This window comes from Folsomia candida, unplaced genomic scaffold (genome assembly GCF_002217175.1).
Source record: "Folsomia candida strain VU population unplaced genomic scaffold, ASM221717v1 Fcan01_Sc027, whole genome shotgun sequence".
Classification (NCBI taxonomy): Eukaryota; Metazoa; Arthropoda; class Collembola; order Entomobryomorpha; family Isotomidae; genus Folsomia; species Folsomia candida.
This window is the reverse complement of record NW_019091219.1, coordinates 1,721,790-1,743,851: the sequence shown is the minus strand read 5'-3', so window position 1 is coordinate 1,743,851 and position 22,062 is coordinate 1,721,790. Positions and strand designations below refer to the sequence as shown.

At 38.3% G+C, this 22,062-nt stretch overlaps 2 protein-coding genes across 2 annotated transcripts; both read right to left on the bottom strand.

The window, feature by feature from the left end:
* Positions 1-4,963: 4,963 nt before the first annotated feature.
* On the bottom strand, positions 4,964-6,509 carry LOC110859620 (lipase). Its single transcript, XM_022108582.1, has 3 exons — positions 6,188-6,509; positions 6,053-6,109; positions 4,964-5,415 (listed from the first exon to the last, which is right to left on the bottom strand). The coding sequence occupies exons 1-3, from the start codon at positions 6,507-6,509 to the stop codon at positions 4,964-4,966; spliced, it is 831 nt and encodes a 276-aa protein (XP_021964274.1).
* Positions 6,510-7,857: 1,348 nt separating this feature from the next.
* On the bottom strand, positions 7,858-9,255 carry LOC110859619 (lipase). Its single transcript, XM_022108581.1, has 3 exons — positions 8,805-9,255; positions 7,945-8,357; positions 7,858-7,875 (listed from the first exon to the last, which is right to left on the bottom strand). Exons 1-3 carry the CDS (start codon positions 9,253-9,255, stop codon positions 7,858-7,860), a joined length of 882 nt encoding a protein of 293 aa, XP_021964273.1.
* Between the last annotated feature and the right edge of the window lie 12,807 nt (positions 9,256-22,062).

The following is a 22,062-nucleotide window of genomic DNA, read 5'->3' as shown; positions in this document are numbered from 1 at the left end:
TGCATCATCTTGTGCATCATCTTTTGCATCATCTTTTTCAGATTTGGATTCATCAGGTTCATCTCTTTCTTCTTCGCCATGTATCATTACTGTCGGTTCAAAAGCTTCTTCGTGGAAAGATACACTTCTTGCCTCAACCACTTGTCCGGACTCAGGGTCGTAAAGACGATATTTCTTGCTCTCTGATGCGTACCCACACAGGATAAGTCGCTCTCCCTTTGCTCCCCAGACCGTCCTTTTCTGGGCTGGTATATGTGCAAATGCTACGCTACCAAAGACTCTCAAATGACGGAGTGAAGGTTTCTTGCCAAATATTGCTTCAAATGCGGTTATATTTGGACTTTGCTTGCTTGCTTGCAGTATTCGGTTGTGGACGTAGACGGTGGTGGCAACGGCTTCAGCCCATAAAGATTCGGGTAATTTAGCTGCCAGCAGAATAGTTCGAGCACAGTCTTTTAAAGTTCTTATTTCACGTTCGGACCTCCCATTCATTTCTGGATTGTAGCTGACGGTTGTTTCATGAATTATTCCCCGGTCTCTGAAGTATGATCCCAAGTAGAATTACAGAATTCTCCACCATTGTCTGAACGGCATATCTTGACCTTTCTTCCTGTTTGATTTTCCATAAATTCAATGTAGCATTTGATACGATCCTTGGCTTCGTCTTTGCTCTTGAGAAAATATACAGTGCGGAAGCCAGTAGCATCGTCTTTCAAGAGTAAGAAATATTGAGCTCCTCCCAGGGATGCAACAGGCATTTTTCCGGCTAAGTCCATATGGACCATTTCTCCTGGTTTTATCGTTGCATTTCTTGTTGCGGCTGGAAATGGCTTTCGAGATTGCTTCCCAATCTCACAGTCTTCACACATAATTTTATGTGACACGGTCTCCAGGTCAATTCCACGAACTGCGTCTTTCTTGATGGAGTCCACCACATAGTTCATATTAATGTGTGTCAAGCGTTGATGCCATAGTTTAGCATTAGTCACAGGATGCATGTATGCAGCAATAATTTGTGAAGTGGGACGAAACTTCATGACATACATATCATTCTTGAACTCGGCAATTGGCCCCTTAAACCGTCCATCCTGATAAAATGTTGCTCCATTCTTGTCACGGACGATGGAGTACCCTTTCTTAGCCATTGATCCCTCAGAAAAAAGGTTGACAGCCCCTTGTATGTACAACACGTTATCTATGGTACATTCCTCCCATATGCCGTTGATGTAAGCGTCAAGTGTCACTGTCCCTTTTCCTAGTGCTTGTGTAGCCCTTTTGTCCGTTAGGAAGACTGACTTGGGAGTGTCAAACTCTTCATATCTTGTAAACCATGCCTTATCTCCACAGACATGCTGGTTAGCTCCAGAATCGCTTAGCCACACTTGTTCAGTCACGGGTGCTTGCATGGGGGTTTGTATTGCATTTAGCATGAACGCTTTCCCAGGGCTTCTATTGGCTTGTGCGGGATTATCTGAAGGTTTATTGCTCTGATTTTGTGGATTACTCCTGCATTCCCTTTTCCAGTGGCCCTTTTTCCCACACCCATGGCAGGTTGTTGCCTTTTTCAACTCTTCAATGCTCTGTTTCTTCTTGCCTTTCTTCTGGTCATGGGTCAAGAATGCCTTTGCTGCATCTTGATTGGTTGCTGCTGGTTTGGATTCCTTCCTCTCCAACTCCTCCTTCTTCAGACGGGCAAGTAGCATTATCATGCTCTGGTCCTTATCCGGAACGCTGTCCCATGCCTTTTTGAAGGCATTATACTCCTCGTCGGGGAGACTTGAGACAATCTTTGTGACAATGGATGCTTCAGGCATGACGACTCCCATTTCATTTAGTCTTCTGCCCAGCTCTTCCACCTCTGCAAATGCTTCAATCAATGACTGACTCTTGCCAATTTTGTAATTGAAGAATCTAGCCATGGTATGTTGTTTGTTATGAATTGATGCTTTTCAGCTTGTCAAACATTGCTTTTGATGTAGCGCAGTCATAAATATGATTTGTTTGAGTGGCACTGAGAGTGGGGACAATGATGGATTGTGCTTGTATATCCTTCTTATCCCATGCTGGCTGTTGCGCTTCATCTGCGGGTCGTTGGGTAGTGCCGTTGACCACTTCCCACAGGTCATGTGACTTGAGAAGTAAAGTTATCTGAAGTCTCCACCTCGCGTAATTGGTGTCGTCTAGCTTGACAATGTGCGTAACATCTATTCTTTTGATTGTTGATGTCATCTTGTCGTTGTGGAGTAGGGAAAGCAGAAGCGAAAAACAGAAATAGACTTGTTACCTTCTCTTTGCCTAATAAAGAGCAGTAGAATCGAAAAAGGTCGAGATTTGGTAGACGGGAACTCAGGATTTGGGTAGAGTGGTCGTCCTCAATAAAACTCGTCCTCGGGCGGAAGGTTCAGCTTCGTGTAGAGTCAAAGGGTTGATGTCTCTTGTCCAAACAATGGTCCAATTCACGGCACACTTTTACAGGCTTACTCCGTCCAGACTGGCACTGGGCAGTGGAGACTTACTGCTATTATTAACTGATGAATTCACTTTTCACTTCACAACAATAACACTGATCTACTTCAGTTTATCAAGTGTTGAACAGGAAACGGTTCTTCTCGTTGTGAGACTTTAACAGACTCTGAGACTGGGGCACTTTTGAGACACTCAATGAGGCAGGTTGAGACCAACAATATGAATCATACAAACTAACGGCTTTGCTACCATGAAAGTAAAAATGATCTCGCTGGAAGATATTTTTAGACTGATGGTGATTTTTATTAAACAACTTGGTTTTAAGGTTTTGACAGTACATAGGAGACATTCATACATATGTAATAATATGTGGTCAGAAGTGACCATACAAACTACGCAGAGTTATGCTCAAACAAAGTGTCCCTTCTAATGAGGCATAAAAACAAAAGGACCCTTTTAATCCCTTGTCCTGGGAAAAAGGTTGGAAAATGCTCAGCCCTCATAAAAGTCGACAAACTTAAAAATTGATAAATATGGAAAACTTTGTTAACATGCATATTTTAACAGAAACAGTAGGCAGCCCCGGACAAGTAGACTTATTTCTTGGCTCGGGCCACATCCGGTCCGTAGGACGCGATCGTTATGGGCGTCGTAGCGATTTCGTGTGGCGTCAGAATGGCTTCGGCACATTGAAAAAATTGAAGTTGCGAAATTACGTACAAGGTAAAAATTAAGAGGGCGTGAAGCTTCATAATTTTAACCCAACGGACGACAAAAAACGCTTCCATTTCTCCCAATTTAGTGGAATTTATTCCACTTTTATTCGTGTGTTATGTAAATTTTTGAGACGGGTGGTAATGGAAATATTTTGCTAACTTTATGAACTTTTGCTAAATTTATTTCCAAATTTTGAGTACTTCGTAGCAATTTCTTTATCCAAATAACTGGCTACAATGGGAATAAAGCACAATATTTTACCCCTGACGACCAGCAACCGCCTACGTTGGAATTGTTCAATTATTAAACAACTGTAAAGTTGGAAGGCGAAGAATTACATACATATATCAAGAAGTATTTATAATGAGAACAACAATAGTTTTATGATTGAGTAGGTTTTTTTATGTATTTTAACGGGAAATATTATGTACCACGCGATGCAGGATGCAGATTTGCTTGCATATAAACAGCGATAAATAATTGTTCATAGTAAGATGACGTTGAGAATTTGTATGCAAGTTGTGTAGGGGACATTCATAAATTATGTCACGTAAATATCACAAACTTCCCTCCAACATATAACATGTGTGTCACAGATAGGATATCTTTGGAGCCTGTGACCCCCTCCGCCCCTTCTCGCGTGACATAATTTATCCACGGTTGCGTATGCAAAATCACAATGCATTTAACGTACTCGTATGTAGATTGTAAATACCGTAAAAACTCGAACAATAGTCTGGGGCTACTATTTATAAAATCGGTGTCTGGGACCCGGCTACTATTTGAGCAAGGCTATTGATTTTCATTTCCTGAATCAAGCTCAAATTAAATTTGAGAACAACACCGATTTTGCCCTTGGAGTCGTAGTCCATTAGAATATTATTCTGCTCGACCTGCTCTTCAATGATTTTTTCGATGACCTAAATTCGTGTTTTGTCATCGATTCATGGCTTCGATAGCGTGTAACTACAATCATATTGAATTATAATTTAATTATCTCAACCAACTTTCAATAAGTGTGGTTTTATGGAAATAGAGACGAGTCTATTCGAATATGGCTAGTATTTGGACAGGGCTACTATTTGGGCAAGGGTACTATTTACAAAATTTTGAAAATAGGGACGGCTACTATTAGAGCAACGGCTACTATTTGAGATTTTACGGTATGTATTTTTAAGTTTCGTATGTGCAGTGTACGTTAATTTTGTTCAGAAGATGCAGAACCTGCTCAATTTATTGACCGCAAACATTACTGAAGCCGTATGTTTAATGAATCCGTGGCAAATCCATACGTCATGGATGAGACGTAATTGTTCCACGTCTCGATTCTATTTAATTGCAAAAGTAATGGTGAGCACAGTATGCGAATATTTATTTAGAAGCTTCAGCTACTTATTGCGAAGAGTGTGTCCATCTCTCTGTCTCTGTTTCTAATTACAATTTCATTCAATTTGTATTTTATTGAACAAATATCACCGTTGGACCAACTATTAATCTCGATTTTGATAAATTCCAAAACGAAAGTATATTACACTTAAATCGTCCCAATCGTCTTATGGGAAGCCCTACTATCAATACTAATCTACATTTTACACGGAAACTAAACAAATTTTGCTAGCAAGCATCCTATCTAATTACTTAAAATAGTACACAAAATTCTGAACCAAAAATTGACACTAAATACGTTTTTCTAAGTTATGTAAGTCAGATAAAATTATGTAATGCTAACAAATAATCAAACCTTCCCATCAAAAAACACATTTCTCTTGCAAATTCTTCCTCACCCTGACCTCGTTACAGGAATGAAGAATTGTTTCGCCGTGGAGACCGGATCTGCTCCTGCGCACGATAAATACGCTACGTCCCAATATTGCAAATGGTCTGGCAGATTCGCCATGGAGGCGACGGAATTGGCACATTTTTCATCTTCGTAGACCGTCTTGGAACACACTTTTTCTTCTCCGGACGGCATAATCCATAACTCGTTGCCGTGATGAACGTATCCAGCCAGGGAAGATGGCGCATGCGCGGCGAAATCCGCCTTATTGACAACCCGGGTAAGCTGCATTTCTTGACCGTTCCAGTAGTCCGCGTAGGCCTGGTTTCCCACGCGGGGCGTGCCGTATCCAAAATAAGAGTAGGATTTCGGAGTAGGAAAATCCCAGGGAAGTTGGATTTCCTCTTTCAGCCTGAACAGCGTAACTGAAGCTACAGCCGCACCGAGACTGTGACCTGTGAAAAAATTGCTTAATTCAGGTCATTATAACTAGTTTTTCTGCTGTTAACTAACACCTGCACCAAATTAGTGCACGGAAACGTGTTGAAACGTTTAATAACACCGACTACAAATCCGAAAAAGTGCATGAAAATGCACGAAAATGATTTACACGCAAATACAATTGCAATAATGCAAATTTTTCTAAATATTCGATTAATTGAGACATTCATGTGCTATTTAACATATTTTCCTCATTATTTTACAATAATTTTACAATAATCTTACAGCAATTTTACAATAGTTCTACAACAATGGGACAACTAAAGACGTAGATACCTGCAAATTGTGAAAGCTTGTATACTGAACACTTATTTTATCCAGCTAGCCATCAAATCCATGTTTAGTCCAATTTTATTTAGCGTCCTATTCTGTCTATTTTCATCTTCAGTTGACAAACTTGTAAAAATTGGACATCAAATCAGCCAAATTTACATAATTAAGTTGTACAAAAAAATTCACAAAAATGTATAATAATTTCCATCAAATCCTATTCTTACATTGTCCCACCAACTTCTTACCAATGTAAAAAACATTTATTTACAGATACATAAACAAAATAATAAAACATTAAACTCAATGAAACTCACCCACCTGCCAGTACAACTTCATAATCGTCCTCCTCTTGTAAAAACTTTCCCAATTTTTCCACTATTTCCGAATATAGTGAATTAGTCGCGTTAATAAATCCGGTATGGACCCTCATCACGCTTCCCCCCACATCCTTACTTTTCCCCCTCTCCAGCACCGTCGAACCCGCGTCAATGCTCACGATTGAGTGGTGCAAATCGATAACGACATTCGCCATATTTAGCGTCCCCCGAAACGTAACCACGATCTCTTTAAGTTTTTTATTAACCGCGATAAAAGCCAGCGTGTTGGCCAGCTTGTTGTAAACTTGAGCGTGGAAGTCATACCCCAAACTTTGCGCTTTTTGACAGTACGGACACGACCAAGCGGGAATGTCGAAACAGTACGCGGCCCCGGTTAAATAGACGTATTTCTTGGCTCGGGCGATATCCGGACCGTAAGAAGAGATCGTTATGGGCATTTTGGTAATATCGTTGACCGTTTGCATGACTTTGTCGCTACGAGAAAATGGAGGGAAGGAAACTAAATAAAGGATTAAAATTAAGGGGGCGGGAAATTTCAAAATTTTTCCACAATTTTTAACACAACTAAACAAGAAAAATGTGTCCATGTTTTCAAATTTATTCAAATTGGAGTAGATTTTGTTACGTTGTTTAAGAAGCAGATGGACTTTGTCAAATTTTACACGTAAAATTTTGATTTGCGTAAGAAAAATGTGGGAATTAAGTAAGTAACTGCGACTTTGTTAAATATTTCGTATCACTGACTGAGCACGAAGTGGAGCTTACTTCGTTTATTATATTTCCTACAACGAACAACATCCTGCACTCGCATTGTTCAATTGCTTAACAATTGCGACGTAAGGAAATGCTGAGAATGTGACAAAAAGTATTAAAAATTAGGCAAACAATCAATGAGGACGAGGTAAAAATTTAACTACCCAATTCAAACTTGTTTAGAAATAGCGATAAATAATTGTACACAGATGTGTGCATAGCAGAGCGTGTAACAGAAAGTTTGCATAAAAAATAATACATGTATAAGACTGGCAAACACATATTTACATATGTATTTGCAGATAAAATATATGTACATTGTTGTACATATATATATATGTAAATATGTACCTATATGATTATTCGCATAAATTATTGTACACTGTCTCCAAAAAAATAATGTTCATGTCGTATTTTCATAGATGTTTATCTATCAAAATTTAAAGAAATGGGCCATGACTGCATATGTAATGTGTATGTGTGACTTTTGGTAACTTGCGGTGGAGTGGTGTGATTGTGAAAATTTGCAAATAAACGGCGAAGTGGTCACAGATACATAGTTACTTTAGTGGTGATGTATTAAATTTCACACAATTCCAAATAATTATATAAATTTTTAGAGTGTTAAATGACACGAGGCGAACATGTTCTTATTCTAAGTTCTGGAGAGACAATAAAATATGCTTAGCACAAACCTCACTTTAAAGAAGCAATTCACTGCCAAACACCAAAGCCATCCTTCTGGTAAAAGGATGATCTCCTCGTCCCCACCACCAATGACAGAATGTTACACAATTTTAGGAGGTGGGGTGGAGGAGGTCAAAATAGGGTTAAAAAAACTATTGCATAAGATAAAAACTAAAAAAGTTAATTTTCATACAACAAAAAATACATACAAACTTTTATTACCATGGCCAAATGTTCATTTAAAATAATTATTCTAATTTCGATTACAGAAAGTAAACAGTTTGGTTACAGGAATTCAAATCGTTCTAAATAGTACGAAATTTAAAATTTGATCAAAATTATTTTTTAATTGTTCTCTAAAACCTAAAAAAGAACATGACATACATGTATCTGCAAATTACATTAATGCAATTGAATGACGAATTGTCCCACCGTGGCGACCGGGTCTGCGCCTGCGCAGGACAAAAAGTGGACATCCCAGTACTGCAAATGGTCGTGCACATTCGACAAGGCGGCCATGGAGTTGGCACAACTTAGATCTTCGTAAACCTCCTTGGAACACACTTTCTCTTCTCCGTTTGGCCCGAGCCATAATTCGTTCCCGTTGTGGACATACCCACCCAGAGCTTGGGGCGTATACGCGGCGAAATCCGCCTTATTTACGACCCGGGTAATTTGCATTTCTTGAGCGTTCCAGTAGTCCGCGTAGGCCTGGTTTCCTATGCGGGGGGTGCCGTAGCCGAAATAGGCGTAGGATTTCGGTTTAGGAAAATCTTTGGGAAGTCCGTGGCCTTCTTTTAGCAGGAACAGGGTTAAAGACGCTGCGGACGCGCCGAGGCTGTGTCCTGTTGTGAAAAAATTAGTATTAAAACTTCATAATTGGTAGTTTATGGTACAAGAAAATGCTTGTGGAGAACAGCGTTTCAATTTTTCCATTTAAAAAATTATTTAGGAATCGATGAGATCAAAAATGACCAAAATTTGTTAAACTTGCTAGTGTCCAAAACTTGTCAATATTGCTTGTGTCCAAAATTTCATCTAGTAAATTTGGTTTAACTTGTGGTCAAAATCCGTTTCTACTTCTGAGAAACATCCCGTCCAATCAGGTTTCTACCAGGGTTAACCTTGTCGTCAAAATTTAGCTCCATAGAAATTTTTTTTCGTCTAATCATTAGCAAAACTAACAAAATTCCACAGTACATAAACTCTCCCACCAGTTTTTACCAGTGATCTACATAAATTTATAAAAATAACCTCAAAAAGTACAAAATATAACAAAACAACCCACTCACCTATCACCACCACATCAAAGTCTTCATTCTCTTTTAAAACCTTTCCCAATTTTTCCACAACTTCCGGGTAGAGGGAGTTAGTCGCGTTAATCATGCCCGTGTGGACCCATATTTCCGGTCCTTTACTCTTCTTCCCCCTCTCGAGAGCACTGGAACCCGCCTCAATGCTCACGACGGAAGGGTGGATATCATGCACCACGTTCGCGACATTTAGCGTTCCACGATACGAAACCACGATCTCCTTGAGCTCCTTGTTAACCGCGATAAAAGCCAGCGTGTTGGCCTCCTTGTTGACAATCAGCGAGTCGAATTCATACCCAAAACTCTTCGCTTTCTCACAGTACGGACACGTCCAGGCGGGAATGTCGAAACAGTAGGCGGCCCCGGACAAATAGACGTATTTCTTAGCTCGGGCCACATCCGGTCCGTACGACGCGATCGTAATTGGCATCGTGGCGATCTGGTGGGGCGTCAATTGTTTTGCCTTGTCACCCTGACAGAAGTGAGGCTGGGAAATTATGTATATAATTAAGACGGCGTTAAGAAGCTTCAAATTTTGGGTACAATTTTTAGCACAACGTGCGACAAAAAACGCGTTCAATTTATTGGAATTTAACCCAATTTTATTGTACGGTGTGTTATGTAAGTTTCTGAGACTAAAAATATTTTGGTAATTTTGGTTGTTTAATAGTTGCTAACTTTTTTTTCTTTTACGTTGGAATTGTTCAATTGTTAAATAAATGTGAGGTTGGAAGGTGAAGATTTACCTAAAATTAACAATCGTTTTATCATTAGGTAGATTTATTTATGGATTTAAATGGAAGTTATGACGTGCAGATTTACCTAAAAACTGCGATAAATATGGAATTGTTCAGAATAAGACAAAGTTAAGAATTTAAATGCAAAGTGTGTAGGAGACGTTCATCAAGGATGTAAATATTTCACGTAAGCAAGACGGATTTTTATCCCATGCTGGCTGTTGCGCTTCATCTGCGGGTCGTTGGGTAGTGCCGTTGACCACTTCCCACAGGTCATGTGACTTGAGAAGTAAAGTTATCTGAAGTCTCCACCTCGCGTAATTGGTGTCGTCTAGCTTGACAATGTGCGTAACATCTATTCTTTTGATTGTTGATGTCATCTTGTCGTTGTGGAGTAGGGAAAGCAGAAGCGAAAAACAGAAATAGACTTGTTACCTTCTCTTTGCCTAATAAAGAGCAGTAGAATCGAAAAAGGTCGAGATTTGGTAGACGGGAACTCAGGATTTGGGTAGAGTGGTCGTCCTCAATAAAACTCGTCCTCGGGCGGAAGGTTCAGCTTCGTGTAGAGTCAAAGGGTTGATGTCTCTTGTCCAAACAATGGTCCAATTCACGGCACACTTTTACAGGCTTACTCCGTCCAGACTGGCACTGGGCAGTGGAGACTTACTGCTATTATTAACTGATGAATTCACTTTTCACTTCACAACAATAACACTGATCTACTTCAGTTTATCAAGTGTTGAACAGGAAACAGTTCTTCTCGTTGTGAGACTTTAACAGACTCTGAGACTGGGGCACTTTTGAGACACTCAATGAGGCAGGTTGAGACCAACAATATGAATCATACAAACTAACGGCTTTGCTACCATGAAAGTAAAAATGATCTCGCTGGAAGATATTTTTAGACTGATGGTGATTTTTATTAAACAACTTGGTTTTAAGGTTTTGACAGTACATAGGAGACATTCATACATATGTAATAATATGTGGTCAGAAGTGACCATACAAACTACGCAGAGTTATGCTCAAACGAAGTGTCCCTTCTAATGAGGCATAAAAACAAAAGGACCCTTTTAATCCCTTGTCCTGGGAAAAAAGTTGGAAAATGCTCAGCCCTCATAAAAGTCGACAAACTTAAAAATTGATAAATATGGAAAACTAAAAGACGAATATCCTCCGTAAAAAACTCTGCTCAGTGAATAATTTTCAATAATTGCTCAGTTTAGTCTTACATAAATAATTAATTATATACATAAACTAGAGCCTAATGTAGTTTTGTTATTAGTGTGAAGTTAGCCTATCCTATAGGATAGGATGATGGTTGAAAAAGCCTCCTAAATGGATGAAGTTACCCCAATCGTCAATTTTGTGCTATTTTGTGCTATACGCGTTAAAAATACTTGGAAAACATGGGAGTTCGTTTAAACTTGTTAAAATACAAGAATTAACATAAAAAATCAATTTTTCGACCAATAAATACAAAAAAACACCAAAAATTTAATATATCTATGTCATCTTTTTGCCAGCATAATTAGGTACTTTTATGTTAAATTTTAAATTTATTAGTCTCACTCAGCACTATTATACTACATTAACATCAACATACGTGCTAAGCCATATTCTTGACGCTAAATTTCGACATTTCAATTTTTATAATTTGGCCGATCTTTAAGTCGATTTCCACGAAAACTAGTCCCGATATCTGTCAAGTTAGTAATTTATATTCATTCTATTCTGACCTTAGAAGGTCACGGCACCACCCGTTAAGCATGCGCCAACAGAATAAGAAAGAACTTGGACTTTGAAACTGGCTAATCTGACTCGAAAATTTTCATTTTGGCCGATTTTGGAGTCGATTTGCTCGAAAACTAGTCCCGATACCTGTCAAGGTAGTAATTTTTATTCATTCTATTCTGACCTTAGAAGGTCACGGCACCACCCGTTAAGCATGCGCCGTCCAAATAACAAAGTATTTTAAATTTAAAGTTGGTCCATCTGAGTCAAAAACTTGCAGATTTTGACTTCCCCAGCGCGGCATTTGACTTACGGCATTTTTTGTAATCGAAAATAAATAAACCGTAGTAACGTTAGACGTAGCTCACCCTGTCATAATTATTTAGACAGAAGTTAGCACTGAAGGTGCAAAATAAGCCGACAAAATAGATCATGACTCTTATACATTCTTGCACCGATGGTGCAATACAAACGGGAAAATATATAAAATGTCGGAATTACTTTCATTTAACTTTAGACCAAATGTGCTGAATAACCGCAAGTATAAAATTTATATATTTTAGCGTCAATGGTACAGAATAATAGATTAATAGAATGGAATAGATTAGAGCAAATAGATTAGAATAGAATTTTCAAATAATTTTGCATTAATGGTGCAGGATAATCGAACAAATAGAACAGAATTCTGACATGATTTTTGGGGGGAAATAGATGGCCCAATTGTTACGCATCATTGATTTTTGGGGGGAAACAGATGGCCCAATTGTTACGCATCATTTTTAATAACCAATTGCTCGGTACTAACGGTGCTACTTATTCCAAAATTATAGTCCTATCTCGATCTATTTGCTGAATTAACTTGCACCATTTGCGCTCGGATTGTTCTATATCAATGGTGGGACCAAACAAGTCTATAATGGACAAGGGGATTTTTAATCAGCATCAATTGATGCAAAAAACTCGTCAACGGACGGACGGACGGACGGACGGACAAGAGGAATTCAATAGCTCTCATGCTACGCAGGGTGAGCTAATAATGCACAATTACAATTACATGCTCAGCCGACCCAACAACCTAACAACGATACCTAACGATACCTAACAACGATAAGACTTTAGTAACAATGCGATGAAGCTAGCGGTCCGATTTCGACGAAATCACGATAGTTGTGGTTTCGTCAAAATCGGAGCGAGACCTTTGGTGTCGTCGCATTTTCCGCCCCAAAAAGTTACATAATTCGTTATCCCGGCCATTTCTGACCGATTTGGATACAATTTTGTACCCATGATTATTACGGGATTTAATAACGATGCGCAAGTCAACTTGGCGAAATTTGGTTTTTTACCCGAGTTGTTATGCACGAAAGGCTTCAAAAATTGTCCCTTAAAAACTAATTTCTTTCCATACGTCGTTGGCAGTGAACTAAGCATGGAGCACATTTTAGGGAAAATCATTTCGAACATTTCAAGCGCAAATGACCTACATCGGTTCAGAAATGACGAGAGTCCTTCAGTTTGTGAAATCAAAAATTCGATAAAAATATTTAAAACGACATGTACCAGCGGTTTTGTAGTGCATATAATGTCATTAACAGCCAATTATAAGCTTTAAATAAAATACGTCTTAAAAAATTGGAGAACTTACAATGCGATAGTGTGAGGTGGTTATCGCCGATATCCATCGGAGTAATTTTAAATTGTTCACGCTCAGAAATAAGTGGACCCGTATTTTTACTTTTCCTGAATGGGCATGTTTTCGCCCGTGGAGGAATTTTCAAAAAAAAATTCAGCCAATATGCTGATTTTTAAAAACGCTGTAACTTTTCGAATTTTAACCCGATTTCAAAAATTAAACCCAATTTGTGTTCAGAATTACAACTCTGAAAATATAAAAATTTATTTTTAAAAAACTTTTAATTTTCAATAAATTATCGTTTTATGGGTTTCTAAAAATTCAGAAATAGCATGAAAATATCAAGTTTTTGAAATTTTAAAAAATTAATTTATATATTTTCAGGAATGTAATTCTGAACACAAATTGCGTTTAATTTTTGAAATCAGGTTAAGGTTACGGCGTTATTAAAAATCAGAATTTTGGCTGAAATTTTTTTTGAAAATTCCTCCACGGGCGTAAACATGCCCATTGAGGAAAACGAAAAAATACGGGTCCACTTATTTCTGAGCGTGAACAATATAAAATTAGTCCGGTGGATATCGGCGATAACCACCTCACACCTCCTCATTGTTAGTGAGGCGATGCAATCACAACTAATAAATGAACTTAGATTGCAGCATTCTTTTCACCGGACTGGGTACTGTTTCTGGGTACCATTATGAATTTTTCTTGGCATTCAGGTGCATTCTTAATTTTATTGAACACATTGAGAATTAAAGAAGATGAGAAGAAGTTTCACTAGTGATCAAGAAGTGTACTAATCAAATATATAGGTTTAGTAATTGTGAACTACATATTTGTTTTAAAAAGTTGCAAATCTACGGGATATTAATTTCGGGATATTAATTTGAATAACAAATTGTTTACCGAAGAGTAATAATAATTGCATCCGTTCATTATTTTGTTATACTCTTGTCTCCGTATTAAGTCACGTAGTTGCAGCTCCGAATAACAAAGTGAATCACTTATGTAATTTTGGCAAATTTTGAAATTGATTAAATTAAAAAATGATGTACAGCGAGGTGTCGGAATCGGAAGCAGAGGGAGAAAGTGCTTCTGAAACCGAGAGTGTGACTCATTCTGACGCCGAACAACTCGTTGACAATTCAGATAAAGTAACGGACCTGACGCAGGAGTTACCAAATGAATCTGAAGAGTAACATGCCAAAGAATCACGTGAACAAATTCACGAAAGACAGGCAGAAGAAATTCCTAAGCAAATACGGTAAGTTATTCGTGATTTCAACTCGTAGTTTGTGGGCAAAATTTTAGCTTCATACATATATATTCATGCATGGCATCAATTTGTGTGTGGCGAAAGAGAGAGAGGGAGAGAAAAAAGATCATCGCGTAAACTTTACTAATAAATCGAGCAGGTTTGAGTTTTTCCCCTGGTCCAATGTACACCGCATATGCAAAACCATAGATCTATACATTCAAAGATGCCGTCCAATTTAGTGATTCCTATTTATTTGTCCATGATACAGCGTTCCCTTTTGTGTATTTCACAACTTATTCGTTGAGCTCCAATCCATTGGTAAAAACCCTTCTCTTTCGACTTTTATGCATAAGTCTCAAACTGCCTCTGACTTTATTATGCAACCATGTTTGCATGTACATACGTGTGCTTACAGTCTCTAAACAATATTTTATTAAATCTTAGTTTAATTTAATTTTGGTACCCAAATTGGATTAGACAAATTCTTATAATTAATGAAAAACGTATTATACAGGAATGAACAGCTTCCACATTGTGCGGAATTTGACTACGATAAGGATGTGGAGAAGATCAGAAAGGCGGAGAGAGAAAAAATAACGAAAGAACAAGAAATGCGGAAAAAACAGCGAGGAACTAATTCAACGCTGCTTCCATTTCCGAGTGGCGAAATGGGACAGCTTGTATGTAGATTTTAAATTGTTTGACCAATAAAACGTTGGTATTATGTTCGCTTAACCGATGGAAATTAATCTTACAGCACTTTGGTCCACCAGGGGGCTGGACAGTGTCTAACCCACTCTTGCAAACCTCAAAGCCATTAAAACAACCATTTGCCGAATACAATGCAAATTATGCTCCGCATTCGAAACCCAACAAATCAAGGCTAAAGGCCACTAATCCGAAATCGGATGATAATTCTTTCAGCGGACCTTCTCTGTACCATTAAACACCAATGCTTAAGCCAAAAATTACGCATGACCTGTTCCATTAATTGGGGAAGGTTCTTCACGATAAGTTGATCGCCTGTAATACAGAAGAGAAGAGTGCAGCGCTTTTCTCAATACTTGAAACCAGTGGGTTCGCACAAATATTTGGAGAAACGGATCAGCAAAAATCTGCAAAGAAGAAAATTACGAAGACAGAGAAAAATTCAGCGCAATCTAAATATGTATCGTTCGATAACAAGCATTATTGGGCGAGTTTCGTCAAAGATGAGGACTTCAGTCAAGAAGTCCGCAAGTCATTTTTTTGTAAAATGGCGGAATTCCAACAGAAGAAAAATGCACCTCATCGGCGTCGCAACCCCGAGGAAATTGTATTATCATAGCATCCAAATTTGATGAAACCGGAAGGTGCTGCTTCCCAAAGCGCTCCTTCCTCAGAGAAAGCGTCTCGTAAAAATACTCACATACAACGTGAACCAACGACTAGCACCAGGGAACTTACGAGACGGTATCCAGCGAAGGATTTCTACCTACTTCCAAAAATCAAGAAGAAAAATGAAACTTGGTGCAACTGGGGCGTCACTGGTGATGACCACTTACCAGCCGTTCAGTGGGACGGCTGCGGTACGTGGTACCATTACGAGAAGAATGGGGAGGGAATGCAGCATTGTGACTACACAGAAGGAGAAGAAACCGAAGAATGGTACTGCGTGACATGTCGTGAAGAACATCAAATATTTGGCGAATTTGACTCCACTCAACTTGACGATCGTCACGACAAAGACAAGCACCATCATCCGGACAATGTGCATGATAATGCTGACGGCGGATTTGAAAATTTAACACACACCGGGTACGATGATCCCAGTTTGGCACAAATAGGATCATCAGATAATTTGGAGGCCAATTTTACGACAACGGTCGGTTCATCCTGTTTACTTGAAATGACTGAACCGGAAATTGATCATAAATCCGATTGAGAGACTGTCTCATTACCCCTATGAGAACGAGAGAAAAGGAGACTCGTATTTTGGAAAACATCCAACTTGGATGTAATTGGTTCAGTCCTAAATGTCACCGAGGAGGAACAGAATTATATCCCCCCGAAACAAATCGATGTTACCTTCTCGGCTGAAAGCATTTCGAAGATTTACAATTATGACACAGAAAAATTTGTTCAAGAGAAAAAAGCTCGTGGTGATGAGTTGGCACAACGGCTTCGCGAATCTGGAATTCTGTGCGCATTTAAAAACAGCCGAGCGCCTTATTACTACGCCACGAAAAAGCAAGACCAATCATTCGCCAAGAAAGAAGGTTACTGTAGCTGCGGAATGAAATTCAACCTAATTTTTCTTTCTAAACCCGTACAAGGCTTTCCAGTTAAAGCAAAATGTGAGTCGTATGGCGTATTCAATTTGGTGCAATCCAAGCGGACATCACGCCCTATCATTGGAGATCAGAGAGAGAAAGTTGCCTAAACCTTAGCCACCGCATCAACCGTTAAAGTATTTTTAACTGAAATGAATCCCGTTGCTGGATTATGTAGGTGTGACGGGAGCACCCGCACCATCTTAGTAACGAGACGAGAGTTACATGCGCAACTTCGCATCCTATGGAGCACGGTGTGCTCACACACATATAAATTGTATTCTAGTTGAGTCTTCGATATCAGTGTGAATAAAGCCTCCTGGAACAACACATCTTGACCTTGTCCCCAGAACTCATTTATGTGAATCCAGTTCTCCTCCAGCAGCATTATCACGGTCACATCAGCATTATCACGGTCACATCAGCATTACAGTCCCATCAGCATCTCGGTTAGCATCCAGGTCTCATCATCACTTGGGGAGTGAACTGCTGCACAGCAATGTACCAATGACGTATTACGAACTGCACGAGCTGAAGAAAAGCTAAGGAACGATTCGACTGCAACGGGTTTGAAGATTTGAAACAACTCGACCAACACAACAAAATCACACACAATCCCAATGGAGTTATAAAAGGGTATATACAAGATTATAACCTTGACCCAAAACTATTTCGGGTTGATCTGTTTGACCAGCAGTCTCTGAAGCTTTTGGCCGACAAGATTGCCAAAGAACACGTGACACTCGGAATTGATGCAACTGGTGGAATTCTTAAACCACTATCAAACGCAGGAAGATCTGCCGAATCATCAAGTCAACAAAATTCAAAAAATCAACCGAGATCAGCAAGACCGCGGAATTCGTTACTACTGTACAGTTTCGTGGCTCAAACTGGGAGTGGTAATTTCGTTGCTGCTGACAGTATCCTAATGAGAGGACAATATGGATTTTGGGTGCTAATTTTTATGTCAGCTATGATGGCCATTAATCTATTGATTGTAATTATGATAAATGTGAAAGGTGGAGATAACAACCGTCAAAATGTAAATATTAATAGGGTAAATGGGTAGTTATTGTGGGCTGCCCAGAGAAATTAGATTATCGTTATTGGATATAATTAATGTAGTAGATATATCGGGTCAAGTGTACTGTACTGTACTTTAGTTTAATTTAATAATTTAGGGTTATGAAAAAGAAAGTATAATTTAGTTAATTTTTCGAACAACATATTGTTTCCACGTAAAATTTAATCACTACAAAAGGCGTTAGGACATGGTTTTGACGAATTCGCGGGTGAATATCTCTGGCGGGGAGTTGAATTTTGAACTGATTTTTGGTCAGTTGTAAGATAATACTCTCAAAAAGATATATTTAAAATTTTAGGCCGATAGCTTTATAAATGCCCCCTCCAGTGCCCCCAGAGTTGGAAGGAGCCAAAAAAACACTTTCCAAACTGAATTACTCATATAGCATGATAACCTAAGAGGTCAGAGGTGAATGATTGTTAATATTACAACCCTAGATAATCATTGCATGTAATAATAAAAGAATCTACATGAATTACATAATGTTGGGCCTCCATCGTCGCTGATACTTTTTCATGAAAATTGATAAATTGGACCGTGCACAGGAAAATTGACCTGCTGACCTTGAACGCGGACCCACTCGGTCAAATGAAGATTGAGGGCAAAGCTCTAAGTGTCCCAAATAATATTAAATTAAACAGTGAAGATTTTGTGTAAACAGTTTTGGAGAACGACCCTAGCTAATCAGCTGTCGCGGAATCCTAAAAAACTCGTGAACTTATTTGGAAAATTAATGGTCAAATTTTTTAGAAAATAAATTTTACTAATCTTTTTGTGTCCCCTACTGCAGAACTATTTTATCTACAAGGTACAAGTGACAAAATAATAAAATTATTGCGTTTTGGTTAGTTAAATTATTTCTGAAGTTCGACATCGAAAACGACGGGAACTTTTCCAAAAATTTTATAAGGTCTGATGAAAACTCAGTCCGTGGGGTATAACCACTTATCAAAATTTTGTCAAAAGTACTTCAAGTGCAATATACTATATGTACCTTGGATAAAAACCACGTTAGGGATTTTTAGCATCAAAGTCGTAAAATGTGGGGGCCTTAAAAGTGGAAGAGTTGCGTTAAAGAGCGCATTCCATTAAGACAAGTATGAAATTAGACTGCAAAACGGACTTAAAAGATACGCATAAGGCAAACGTGGTTTTATATAGTGAAAAGCATGCTAAGTCCCTTAAAAATAGTCGCAAAGACGAATTTTGCATCAGGACCTAATAAACAAATCTTTTGTTCAACGCCATTTTTTAAGAACACTGGTTTGGAAAACTAAAAAAGGACACCTCTCCAAATTTGACCTTGCCTCATTTCGCAGAGTACACAAAATCGGAAGCCAGATATGCTTACCTATAGTTTGAGACATGGGCTTTCACATAAAACAAGTTAGAAATCTCTACGACTAAAAACCATCCCGCAATTAAAGTATGAATTCGTCAAAACCATGTCCTAACGCCTTTTGTAGGGGCACCGAGTTTGAGTTCAGATTGATCAAGAATAATCTAATTGCAAATTCAGAGAACGTGGCCGATTTTATCCGTAATAGATTTATTATTACGAATGGAAAAATAAAACATTCGTCCTAGATAACCTAGCGAAGTCCAAAACAAGAAAGCATCCCCCAACTTCTTCAGAAAATTTTCAAAATGATGTTACCTGTTATGCAGAAGAGAGGAATGCTGAATTTTCACAACATGTTGAAGAATGTTGTGAGACTTAGAGTAAGAGGGGGAAGCGTGTGCGAACTAACAAGTACATGCATAACAGAAGAGATATTCGCCTGAAAGATCTTAAAAGGGGGAAGAGTGACGCAGAGGAAAGTAGGTCGCAACCTGCCCAAACAATTTCACCAATTGGAACAAGTGAGATAACTCAAATTCCAGACACTACAGTGTTCCGGACGCAAAGCATTCCTCGAAGTACAATTTATCCAGAGATCATATTTTGTGCAACTTTGGATTTATTTTACGTTGAAAATAGTTTTTAGGATAAAAAATGCTTTGTCTAATTTTATGACATTCTAAAAAGTTCTATTTAGGTCATGGAAATTTGTTAAATCTTAACGATTTTCCAGCAATAACTTTTCTTTGAATTTGATGTTTTGAATTTTGACTGGACAAGATTTTATTACTTAAATTGATGCGATTTCCTGCTCATGCGTTTTTCCAGGTAGGTTGCCCAGACATTAGTTTTAAGGTAGAAACCTTTAGCACTAAGTACATGTATGTATAAAAGCAAAAACCTCTGCGTAATAAATTGACACTCTTATTTTTACTCTGTAACAAAGTCGTCGTCACTCTGTCTTTCCTTACAACGATCCGTAAATACTGACATTTCATCCAACCGTTAGACTCAGTATGTAACTTATTTAATGCTAAGCTTTTTAATTCAAAATTCAAATTCAATTTTCCCAACGACCGGTAGATATTTTTAAATTATTTGTATACCAATTATTAACACTATATCGGACTACAAGGCATTGAGATAAAAATTTTTAATCCACAACCATTTTAATATTAAAGTATGGCTAACTGCGTGTTACATAATTCATGCTACGGGGATTTCAAGCCCGATACACAACCTTTACTTTGTTGCCCGCGAGTCATTCTAAAAAAGGTTTTGCAATATTTGTATTATAGTTCCCGCTATGGGAAGATAACTCCCAGACCAAAGTCCGCTTTTGTTCCTAATTGACCAAGATTAATTTTTAACAAATCGAGATTGGCCATGATGCCATCGACTGCCATACGTCAGTTCTACTACCCTGATGCAATATATTTTGCTACAAAATATTACCTCCATGCAGAATTTTGAAAGCTTTACACTATTGTGACACATAGCCACAAAATATTTGTGGATTCAACAGTTTTATCATAATTCCTTTGAAAAGTGGTTACAATGCAGTCTGATATATTGTCACTAAATGCCATGAAATCAATTTTGGAATACCTATCTACCTTTCCTATGAAAATTGAATTTGAATTTGAAATTAAAAATCGTAGCATTAAATAAGTTACATACTGTAACATTTATTTAATTGTTGTGCCATCCTCTCATTTACTCATTACTCAGTCGTACCTCGCTCTAATTTAATTAGAAAGCTGTCCGACAACATAATAAATGGACGACTCCACAAACTGATGGACGACGCCGAAGGAGAACAGAAAACAAAAGTCATTCCGGCACCATCTACCACCATCCCGAACTATTCTTTGTGGCCGAAGCGTGGAGGCAGCATGATGGCAGTCCACAATGGCCACATTCCAATTGTGATATAACTTCACTAGAGATTGACAAGTGCGGGGCGGGAAATTTTTTGTCAGGATGCTGGTCGGCGAAGTCTTATGAAGCATGTAATTGTGCATTATTAGCTCGCCCTGCGTAGCACGAGAGCTATTGAATTCCTCGTGTCCGTCCGTTCGTCCGTCTGTCTGTTGACGAGTTTTTTGCATTAATTGATGCATATTAATAACTCCCTGCAACATTTTTTCATAAATTAATAGCACCGTTGGTATCTGACAATCGGAAACACCAAATGATGCGAAAGAATTGGGGGCTTTGATGCATAACGCACCAATAATGCATACTACTCGGCGGATTTTATTAGACAATTTTGACATAAATTTTTCAAAATTAGCGATGATCGTTGGTAGGTAATTCTGCACCAGTGATGCACAATTTTTGGACTTTCCTCGATGCATAATAATTATTGAGCTATATTGTTTAATTTTCCTGCACCATTGGTGCAATATTGATAAACATTATTGATCTACTTTGTTGGATTTTTCTGCACCATTAGTGCAATATTGATAAACATTATTGATCTACTTTGTTGGATTTTTCTGCACCATTGGTGCATAATTGCAAAAAAATTATGTATCTATTTTGTTGCGTTTTTCTGCACCTTTGGGGCAAGTATAACCAAATCATTATTACAGGGTGAGCTACTTAAAACGTTACTACGTTTTATTTATTTTCGATTACAAAGAATGCCGATAGAATGAAGAAAAATTACTACCTTGGGAGGTATCGGAGTTCATTTTCAAGATAATCGACTCCAAAATCGGTCAAAATGCAAGTTTTTGACTCAGATTGACCAACTTTAAATTCAAAATACAGACCCGTTGCTCGGTTCTACGCCGGACAAAAAGTCCTCTTTTGATGGGAATCGAGCGTGCACGCGCTCTTCCCTACTTTTGCACGGAGTCATGTGAAATTTTAAACTTTGTCCTAGAGATGCGAAATTTGGCATGCATATGCACCAACATATGCTGCATCATAATATAACATCAATTCCCGTTCCGTTCACTATAAATTTTTTAGGAAAAATCAAAAACCAAACGGAATAGGGGTGACATTTGGTTTTTGTTTTTTTTTGCCAAGCCAGAGAAGGAGAAGAAGCCCAACTCCAAGACGAAGTCTGTAAAATCTTCGTCGTCCGACTCCTCCAAGAACTGCAAGTTTTGTGGGAGGAC